At 37.3% G+C, this 11,182-nt stretch overlaps 1 protein-coding gene across 1 annotated transcript; it reads right to left on the reverse strand.

The window, feature by feature from the left end:
* Nucleotides 1-1,601: 1,601 nt before the first annotated feature.
* LOC110057188 (small nuclear ribonucleoprotein F) lies at nt 1,602-5,742 on the reverse strand. The gene is made up of 4 exons (XM_020763769.2): nt 5,623-5,742; nt 4,248-4,373; nt 3,596-3,660; nt 1,602-1,733 (listed from the first exon to the last, which is right to left on the reverse strand). Exons 1-4 carry the CDS (start codon nt 5,626-5,628, stop codon nt 1,667-1,669), a joined length of 264 nt encoding a protein of 87 aa, XP_020619428.1. The 5' UTR covers nt 5,629-5,742; the 3' UTR covers nt 1,602-1,666.
* Nucleotides 5,743-11,182: the final 5,440 nt, after the last annotated feature.

The raw sequence follows: 11,182 nt of genomic DNA on the forward strand, positions 1-11,182 counted from the left end.
CGAGTTTTGCAACTTTATCGGTTACACTTTTATGGTCAAGTGAATATCTGATAAAAATCCATTAAAAAAAAAATCATAACCAACAGCTGCAAATTAGGCTACTGTTTAGGGGTATATCCAGTTTATACAAAGAATAAACTTTTTTTTTTTGAATGTTTTCTCTTTTTTCAATTTAAACACCCCTCAATGCAATCTGTTACTTCCTGTATGTCTGTTGTGGTGAAACAATACCTTTCAATCATATAACATTATTGGTGAGGTGTTTCATTGAGGGCTGGGTGCCAGGCAAACTGATGGGCTGTCAGGACAATTTTGCCCCGCTGCTTGACCATCAGTGAAATGTTAATCTTATAAAGAAGTTCAGTTCAAATAGTTCTGCCTGCCTGTGAAAACCAGTTACCCTCCTGCTGAAAACGTCATTGAATGAAACCCCTGGATTAGGGGTATACCCAATTTATACAAGGAATTTTTTTGTTGTTCTTTCTTTTCATTTTGGACTCTCTTCAATCCAATCTGTGACTCCTTGTACATCTGTTGTGGTGATTTATAATATTGCTGACAAGTTATATTTAATTATTGGTACATGTATATTGCTTGACTGTGGGCTTTGGGTCCACAGATACCATTTTAGAAAACTTGTAGTATTCCTATGGGGCTTAAAGGCTTAGTGTCTCATCTTAAAAACAAAGAAAATGTCCCACTCGTGTGAAAGGTGAGGGAAAAAAGGGTGAAGTCTGCATACAACCCAAGAAGCCCATCAGGCTGGAGTTTATCCCGGTTTCCATAGCATGAAGCGACTAAAGGTATTTCTACTCCTCCCTGGATGGGATACTAATCCATCCCCAGGTTACCCCCCAGCATTAAAATCACTAGTACCCATTTACATGTATACACCTGGGTGGAGAGAGGCACTGAGAGAGTTACGTGTCTTGCCCAAGAACACAACACAATGTCCCTGGTCAGGGCTCGAACCCGGACCGCACGATCCGCAGACAAGAGCACTAACCCTGAGGACACAGTGCCTCCACAAGGTCAGGAGCAAGCCCCTACATGTAATCCCAAGCAGGGCAGCATGGAACAGAACACCTGTCAATAATGTTACATGTACTTTCACCTACATTCCAGATGGGAAGAAAAATCCAAACAAATACAATTATACATAGATCTTGTCTACTTTTAATATCCCTACATGTGTGTTACCGCCCAGATGCCCTCGGCTTTCACTTTTCCTTTTTCTTAAATGTAATTAAAAATTGTCGACAACTTTGCAAATCCACATACACGGCAGTTTTGCCAACTTCAGTGATTGCAAATACAAAGGTCGGGTCAAATTTCATATTATAAAAGATTTGACCAGAAAACACAAAAAACACTAATTACAAATTACATGTAATTTTTTTCCCTTCTAGAGCTCCTGTTTGGGTGACAGAAAATGGCACGAAAAGAAGTTACATGAACTTCAAATTTCTCAAAAAAAAAAACTACATTGCACATTGTACATTGTACAATGTAACCTAGCAGCTTCCAAGCAAGTGTACAGTATTACCATTCAAGAGGAAAACTCTAGAGCAGATATGGAAATAAAACACTAATACATGTGGTAAAGTCAAAACTTTTTTTTTTTACAGTTAATAATTATGATACAAAGAATGTTTGTAGCCTAAAACTATTCTCTCATCTCTCCATCCTCTTCTTCTTCATCTATTCCACGTACATAAAGAACATTGTTACACCTGAAAAACATTTTTGATGACAGGCATGAAAATCTAGAATTAATCCATTATGATCAAGGTTCTTACAGCTTGTTTATGTTGAGAAGATGTGTCTGTGAGGAGGGATTACTCCTCAGGGGTTTCATTAACGGCCAGGCACCGGGCAAATTGACCAGCTACGAGTGTGATTTTACCTGCCTGCTCTGACTATCAAGAGGAAAATTTTTCTTATAAAGTAGTTCACTCAGCTCAAAAAGCTTTGCCTGACTGTGAAAACTAGTTGCCCTCCTGTTGAAAACATTAATGAAACCCAACTCTCTCTGCCACACCAGCTTGGGTGTGAAAATGTTAACTTGGGTCAACCACCTGAAAGTACAGTGAAGGGTAACCCTGGGCTCAAGCACCTGACACGAATAAGTACTTCATTCAATGTATTTTTTTGGTCACCTGTCAGGGACATGTCAGGACATAAAAAGAGCGCAAACATGTACATGAATGTATGCAAAACCATTGTCGGTTTTCAGTCTGGGTAGCAGAAAGATTCATTCAGTTATTAAATTAATTATTTATTTATGTTTACTTTTCTTTGAGCTTAGTAATGTAGATCTCCTGTTTAGGTTACAAAGCCTACCTATATACTAAAAAAAAAGTGAAGCCTTGGAGCCGACTGGCTCAAAGCTGCCGGAGCTTATCACGGTTTGGTTTCTATAGCATGAAGCGGCTAGGAGTACAGTAAACACCCACGTATAAGAACCTAGAATTTTTGGGTTCAGGCTGAATGGGTTCTTATATTTTGGGGTAGTTTTTCCGAACTCAGGCTGATTAGGTTCTTAGTAGGTTCTTATTTGTAGGAGTTGTCATAGTGATACCATTCAGAGAGCTACTGTAGTATTAGTATGTCATAATGGTTGAACATTTGTATTTTAAACCGCAAAAATGCCAAGCCTTATTTTTTAAACAATAATAAATTCAGTATCATAGGCTACCATATTTACAGTTGTATTTGATAATAATGTAAATTGTTAACAGCAATATAAATATATAAATAAAAACAGCAAAAATAAATGAAAACCCAATTTAGGGAATTAAAATTGAACCAATTTGAAAATAATCAAATACAATGTGAAACAAAATATTAATTTTCTTGCGTATTGAAATAAAGATGCATTGTACTGTACAAAATAAGAGTGTTTTTTTGTATAAGAACCTATTGTTCTTTGCCAGCCTAAATAGGTTCTTATATATTTGGGTATTAAAATGCCCAATTTCAGCCTGTAGGTTCTTAAATCACTAGGTTCTTACATGCGGGTGTTTACTGTATTTCTACTCCCCCTGGACGGGATGCCATTCCATCACAGGTCACTCCTCTGCAATTTGTTAGGTTTCCCCAACAATTTGCCGGTACCCATTTACACTCCTGGGTGGAGATAGGCACTGTGAGAGTCAAGTGTCTTGCCCAAGAACACAACACAGTGTCCCCGAGCAGGGCTCAAATCCAGACCGCTCAATCAGGGGACGAGAGCACTATTAACCATGAGGCCACTGCACCTCCACTGCCTATATACTAGCTTTGCAAATATATACCATTGCAAGCTACCATGGACTGTTATCTGGATTTGCAAAACAGAGTAGCTACTGTTGTTAACATTTTTATTTTTTTCATATAAATGTGAACATAAAGAATACAGAAGTGGGCAAGGGGAAGCGGTGTGCAGAAGTGGGGTGTATGTAAAGTACATCTACCTTTTATTTCCAATTAGAATTCTCAATTAAGAATTAGGTAAAAAATTCAACTTGAAAATGTCATACATCTACATTGTACTTGTTTATTTCAGAAAATTGGTCAGGCAACTACAATGTACAATGTAAAACAAAAAACTCACCTAATGAGTGTTTCACCTAAGTTGCCAGTCAGGGCACCATCAATGAACTCTTCTGTATTGGCAAGCTACAAGTACAGACATTAATAACCACCTCAGTACAAGGCTATACACTAAACATTGCAAAAGATTGGGAGGAAAATTTTGTTCCAAGTCTCTAGTGATAAATGGTGACGTGACCGGCTCAATGAAAATCTTAGCCCAGAGACTATTTTCTTAGCTACAACTCTGAAAGAACTCAACAACAACAAAAAAACAGCAAGGGCATTTGGTTCATGCAGCTGGTCAGGTGGTAAGCTCACAACATACCCCTAGATGGTGAAGAATGCAAGTGCGTTTACATACATGTAACATATGGAATGTCACATAGCATATTTGAAGAGTGTAATAAAGAATTACAAAGTGGTGGAAGATCATCACATGAGACATAATTTTAAGTTTATTCTGTAGTTCAAGCTTATGATATTTCCTACAGTACATTCATAAATTTGTGTACGTAAACTACATGTATGTCAATTCTTGATACTCGTGAGCATATGCAGAGATGCGTGGATAGAGCAAACTAAACTGTACGAAACAATCACCACAAACATGACTTTATATGAATTCCTGTAACTCAATATTTGTTTCTACTCTTCCTGATTTAGAAACTTACCTGAAGATTCATGTAGCCATCCACAGACACAAGATATCCTTTGTATTCCATTCCCCATTTGAGTCTGACAATGACTGGTTTACCAGTCAGCCCATTGAGAAAGGGCTTAGGGTTTAAGGGCATAGTCTAAAGAGAAATGTGCAATATTATATAAAATAATATTTTATTTCACATTTTAGAGTGCTGCATTGCTGCCTATATTTTAATGCGTGTTTCAGATTTTGGAAATCCTGGAGGACAAGTGAAACTGGAAAAGTATCATTTGTGTACTGCAGACAGAAATTTCTGATGAAAGTGCTTTATTTTTTGTATATCTTGATTTTGTCACTCTTGTGCAGTCAAAGCAAACAAGGACTACAAAAAGACTTCTTTTAGAGTATAAATAGCAAGAGATATTTAATTTCAGTTATAGGTATGACTAGAATCTGAGAATAAAATGTGCAGTTCCAGACAATATCCATACTCCCCCCACAGAAGGGATTGGAATTTCCTGGGGGGTGGGGGTTTCTGGAAGACCAAAAAATTGAAAGAAATGTATGAAGCTTAACTAGAATTTCCAGAGGGGTAGGGAGGTGTTCCAAAAAATCACTTCCCTGGGGGAGGTATGGACATTTTCTGAAACTACACAATAAAATAAAATGTTCCATTCAATCAAACAACAGACAAGGCCCAGTTCAGACACTGAACTTTACAAAACTAATGCTGTTATTAGGTTCATGTAAAGTTCGACATCTGAATCAGTTTCAAGACACATTTGCATTTGAGATGAACTTGCCATTCTATTCAACTGCATGTATGGCAGTTGAACATATGCCAAATCTAATACATACCATACGGATACATAGTATAAATAATTATTATAATTTATTTGAAACGTTTTGTATCAAATCAGCCATTAAGTTGGAAGCTATCAGGTTAACGATCAACCGCCAAACTTAATTCTTTGAGTCGACCCAAATGGGTATGAGGTTGGGCACATGTTAAGATTGGTGTTTGAACCGGGCCTAAGTTAAGCTTAAGCTCACTTGATTCAAACATCGATCTACACAAGTGCCAAAAACTATACATATATATGTATGATTTTAATACTCAGATATATTTTATCAACTATATATCAGAAAGCAGTGCTTCTGGTGGAGGGTTAAACTGAGATAAACTTAATTTGGTTGTACACCATAAGCAATGAAGTTCAACTCGTGCAAAACGCAATATTTGACTCGACTGGCAACGTACAGTCGCTCTGAATCGAAGCCGAAGTTGTTGGTTTGGATCGGACCAAAAACACTGATTGATTTACGGAGATGAATGCGTTTTTGGCGTTACACGACAAAGTTATGAGTTACTGATCCCTCTAACGTAAAAACAGTGTACTTACCGCCATAGTGAATGCTTTTAGCTGAACTAAACCTGCAAAATCACTGAAAACCTAAAGCCACGCGCTTCGAATTTGTCACGTTTGAAAACGTTTCACTAAACTTGGTCAGCGGTCTTGAAATCGAGCGTGCAATTTGCATTGAGCTATGGGTAATAATATTCTAGTTCCCAGGCCATTTCTTGGTTGTTGATGTAAAAGAGGGTCTGAATCAGGTTAACCGACTAGCGACAAAGGGTGAAAAATATCACTGACTACCGACAAAACGAGGAAAAAATTAGCGACTAGCTACAAAAAATTTAACTGAGATTTACCGACAACCGACAAAGGTGGAAAATTCTAACCGACAACCGACAACGTAATGAAAGTTGAACCGACAACCGATCTGTGAACTCCCTCATTCAGACCCTCCTAAAAGCCCGATTAAGGTGGTTTCAAACCTTTCAAATATTTTAAAAGAACTCTGTGGGACTGCTTTGGTACCACATTAAAGGACTGACTTAAAAATGAGCTTTTTCAGATCAAATACCGCAATAGTTAATGAATAAATACCCCCCAGTAAGTGTCAAAAATTACTAACGGATGGTCTCCTATCCTGGGATGGTTCGAGAACTGCATGAAATTAAGTTCATCCTCTCCATAAGCAAGTTTTCCAGGTGACAAACCTCAGAAAGCAGTGTTTTGAAGGATTTTGTTTTTGTTTTTGTTTTTGTATTATTATTATTATTATTATTATTATTATTATTATTATTACACTCCTTTTTTCATAATAATTATTATTATTATAATTATTATTATTATTATTATTATTGCTGTTGTTGTTGCTGTTATTTATTTATTTCGTGACAATGGGGGAAATATTTACTAATGTTAAAAAAATATTAGCAATATTTAATGTTTGCTTAATGATTCAATTTCGCGCCAACTGCGCATAGGTAATTGATTTTAGAGCGCGCTTATCGCAAAGCGGACGCAATTTTACTGTTTTATGGTCTAAAAATCACTCGAGATTGCTAGTCGATGCATGCTGAATATTACGCTCACTGTGATGAGAAAAAATAATATATATATCAACTTAATCGTCTTTCATTCGGATCTCTATATGGTGTATGTCAATGTCTTGAATGACAAGGATCAGCGAATTTAAGTACCCCTATCCCCACCCTCCCCCCCCCCCCTCCCACCACCTCCGAACAACAATATTAGCCATTAGAAAACAGCCCTGAGAAAATACGCGCTCTGATTGGTTAAAAATCGTGTCTCTATTAAACAATTAGATTATGAGTTCGAGGTTTCTATCGCGTGATGGTTGACGAGGGCGCAGCCCGAGTCAACTATCACGCATAGAAATCGAAAGCGAGTAATCTAATTGTTTGAATAGAAGTCTAGCCTACTAGTCGTTCAATACTTTATTTAAACACTCTTCATAGACACTTGTACTCCGAAAACGCCAAGAGGCGGCAAATATGCTAGTTTAAAGAACACCAAATTTACAAAGGGCAACTATCAGACCGATAGTTCCGAGACATAAACACTCTATTGTCTTTATTGTTCACCACTAAATTTTCTTCCGCGCGCCAGTTCAAAAATCATATGGAATTATTTAATTTTCAACTTTTTTAGAAGGAAGTCGTGAAAACCAAATGTAAAATTTAAAAAGGAAAATAAACAAAACCCACTTAATACAGTTTCATTTGTTTATTATTATTATTATTATTTTATATATATATATTTTTTTTTTTTATATATATATAAGCTCGGTTGTTTACAGAAATTTTTTCACGGACGACTGCTATTCATCCGGATATTTTCCTCGGAAGGGCACTATGGGCTGATATTGTCTCTCCGAGGATGAACACTATCGCGTCATGTGATCAATTTAAACCAATAAGAATCGGATAAAATTTAGTGGTGAACTATAACGCGTGATAGTCAACTATCACGCATAGAAATCGAGATCGAATAATCTAATTGTTTTAGTATAAATCTACTAGTCGTTCAAAACTTTATCTAAATCACCTCTTTACAGACACTTCGAAAACACCAAGAAGCGGCCGTCAGTTTGTTAACAAGGGCACACTGCTACGCTACTTACCAGCTATCACAGAATAGATAGTGAGTAGCGTAGCCAATCAGAGAACGGCAATCGTGATAGAGCGCTAGCAGATTTATACTAAAACTCGATAAAAACACGGTTCATGTTTTCTGTTTTCTTAAATAATGTAACGTCGATCGAGGAGACACACAGGGACACGAAATAATACCAAATTCTTGGTTTAGTCTTAACTATACCCAGCGCGCCAGGATCAACTACAGTTTGCAATAAATTTTCAAAAGAAAAACAAAAGTTTCTTTGTTTCGGTAGAAAAGAATGCAAAGTGAAAAAATACAAAAGCCAAGGAACACAATCTGTTTTCCTCGCCTTTTCCTTACATTCTTCAGCTGGCGTCTGCACCTCATCACTATTACCAAGCTAAACAGGCATGGCATGGATGCCTAGGATATAGAGGAAAGCAAATAACTCACCACTATCTAAGAAAAAGCTAAACAATAAAAAGTGGTTTTTAAGAGCTCAAAAGCCAGAGTCGTGAAGTATTCCGATCGGTGTATGCTTTTTCGCAGTGAAATCCACAAAGCTGAAAGCGAAGCAAACAAGCATGGCACAAGAAACTGTCCGTGAAGATCAGTTTCTTAAAATGTCCAATTCAGGCATAACAGAGACGTTTTACAAATTTTGGAATAAAATCGTTTGTTAACATACTTGGCAAAAGGCCTGAATACCTCATTTTTCGACGATCAGCTAGTATATATTTGACAACAGATTTTCGTCTTCATACCAGTGCTTTGGCCCGTTTCAGATGGTAGACTTTCACGACGAATGTCGACGTAATCTGAAAACCCGAGGTGCTGGGATGCGTTGCCGGTACCAAACTCGCCGTCGAAACCGTAACAAAGAGTCAACTATATGACTTCTTGCTCTTCTTCTCAAAGCACTACTAGCCTTGATAGCACTGTTTTTAAGAAGGTGACAAATAGCGAGTCTGAGAGAAAAATAATAAACAAAAATATTAAATCTCTCTTTTGCGTTTTCGAGAAATACATCTTTGTTTTCGTTGTTTAACAATAAATAAAAATAGTAATAATTAAAATTATTAATCTAAATGGTTGTATTAAATTGCAGTAACTAATCTCAGAAAGCCTTAGAAAAAAGACAAAGTTGGGAAAAAATTCTTAAAACAAGGACAATGGAAAAATTACCACAAGAAGCTAAGAAGAATCTAAAGATAATTTGACACATAGAAATATTGCAAGACATGTTTTTCAAGCTGGATTGAACAACAGCTATCAGCTGTCTTTGATTATGCAGTAATGGCTTTACTTAAGTGATTACATTGGAGTGAATATTATCTTACCGACAAAACAAAGACGTCGTTAAAGCTCTTGGAGACGATGAAGGCGAGGGCAATCGTTCATTTCCCATGTTTCACCAGAATTATTATCATAGTTGCTCGTTAAGTCGTGGCTTACCTACCTGCATTTTATAGTTTGGAAAGAATGCAATCTTTTGATTTGCAATTTAGTTATATTTGTGCGCACGTATACAATTTGCGTATGAAAATTACGAACGAAACCTCCTGGGGGAGGAATCCCATATAAAAAGGACGGGGATGTTCGTCGGAAATTTTGAAACTAAGAACTTCTAAGAGGTACCAAGATCCTGTTTTGTGGTCGTAGCTTGAAATTTTATTCACCCCTAATCAGAGGTACCAATTCTAAAGCAACATATTATGTCCTGACTTTTTTTGTTTGGCTCAATACCCTAAAAGGTACCGCCAAAGCTCGCGCTGTGGACCTTTTAAGGCTGAGCACCCTAAGAGGTACCGAAATCTTCTTTTAACCCCTGAAAGGTACGACGAGCACCTCCGTCCTCAGTATATATGGGAGCCCCCCCTCCCCTACCGGGACGATACCCGCATGGGCACATCTTCTCCGGAGGGGGGGGGGGCGAATTCCCAGAAAAGTTTGGTGGGGGTATGCGGCCCACTTCCCAAAACCCTTACCCCTATTTATGACCAAAATCTGCGATTTTCGCTATCCATTTTATGACCAGATCAAAAACTCGATACCCTATTTATAATCGTTGCGGCTGCCACAGTTGCCCAGAACATAAGTTATGAAGGGCTTTTGTTGATGGCCTTATCGATAATGATGAAAAAACAAACAAACAAACAAACAAAAAAATAATAGTTTATTGACACTCCCCTGATGGGGCTTTTCAGTGACAACACAAGAGAACTAAACTAATTAAGTTAAAAGAAGTGGTTCACAATTCATTTAAAAGGGAAAGAATGCGATAAACATTACACAGTAATCATACAACATACAATTCATCATACAACAAATATTAAAACGTAATGACATACCGTCATGACGTGCTATTTAAAAAGTCAGTTATCAATTTACTCTTCAGGTAAAATTAAAAGTAGAAATCGATTTTGCAGTTTTAAGCTTCTTCTAAGAAACATGCCCGATTCAAGACAAGTGCAAAAACTCCGCATATCCTACTGAAATTATCATGAATAATTTGAACAAGTTCAATGTGAATGATAGCTGATGATAGTCGATGATAGTGCATGGTAGTTGATGGTCAAACGCGTCATCAGTTGTCATGTGCAGTTGGACCAGGACTTTGAAACACTTGCGCCACTTTCCTGTCCCATCAGAAGTAAAACAACTCCAATCGTACACGTGACCTTCGTGCACGTGCTCTCGTGCCTCGTGCCTGTTTAATCGATTCTCATCCAGTTTATTATAAGTAAGACTGCGTCTACACTACGCCAGAGGAATTTGAAAACGGAGGTCTAATTTCGTTCTGAAAACACCTCAATTTTTTTTTTCCGTCCACACTATGCCAGAGAAAGTTAAAAACGCAACAATCACCGGTCATTTAATTTTGGATTTGTGTTTGAGTAAAACTCAGGCAGGGAAATATGGTCATGATTATCGTATTCTCGATGTGTTCGAAAAGCTTCGTTTCCAGAATGCTTTCTGTCCCGACTAAAACGCAAAGCCGGCTTTTTGTCAAACTCCTACATGTACAGTTTTAACAGCATTTCCAAAAATCTCCGTTTTCTAGACGGATTAGTGTGGAGGTAAGGCCTTGAACGGAGAAAGAAAGTTTCGTTTTAAAATTTCTCCAGCGTAGTGAAGACGGTGCCTAAAACTAACCCCATTATTGACACTCCTATAAGACTATACGAATATACGTTTTCTTCTAGTTTTGTTTGCATTGGGCCATCTGGAGTATCCTTACTGAATTCTTTTTGTCTGACCAGAGCGACATCTTTTAACTTTTGGTTTTACGTACGGCACCCAATGCAAGAGTAAACCACCGTAAGGTGTGAATCCTTTAAATAATGAAACACGTTTGAAAGATTCCTATTAAAAGCTGTCAAAATTCAGTTGAGTCACCAAGAGTCAAACTTTGCCGAAACAAAATATAATACAATATTTATGTGTTTGGTTTTGTTTCTTGATATATTTTTATTAAAATCTAGGATTT

Source organism: Orbicella faveolata, unplaced genomic scaffold (assembly GCF_042242905.1).
Source record: "Orbicella faveolata isolate gen_17 unplaced genomic scaffold, um_ofav_v1 contig_48, whole genome shotgun sequence".
NCBI classification, from domain to species: Eukaryota; Metazoa; Cnidaria; class Anthozoa; order Scleractinia; family Merulinidae; genus Orbicella; species Orbicella faveolata.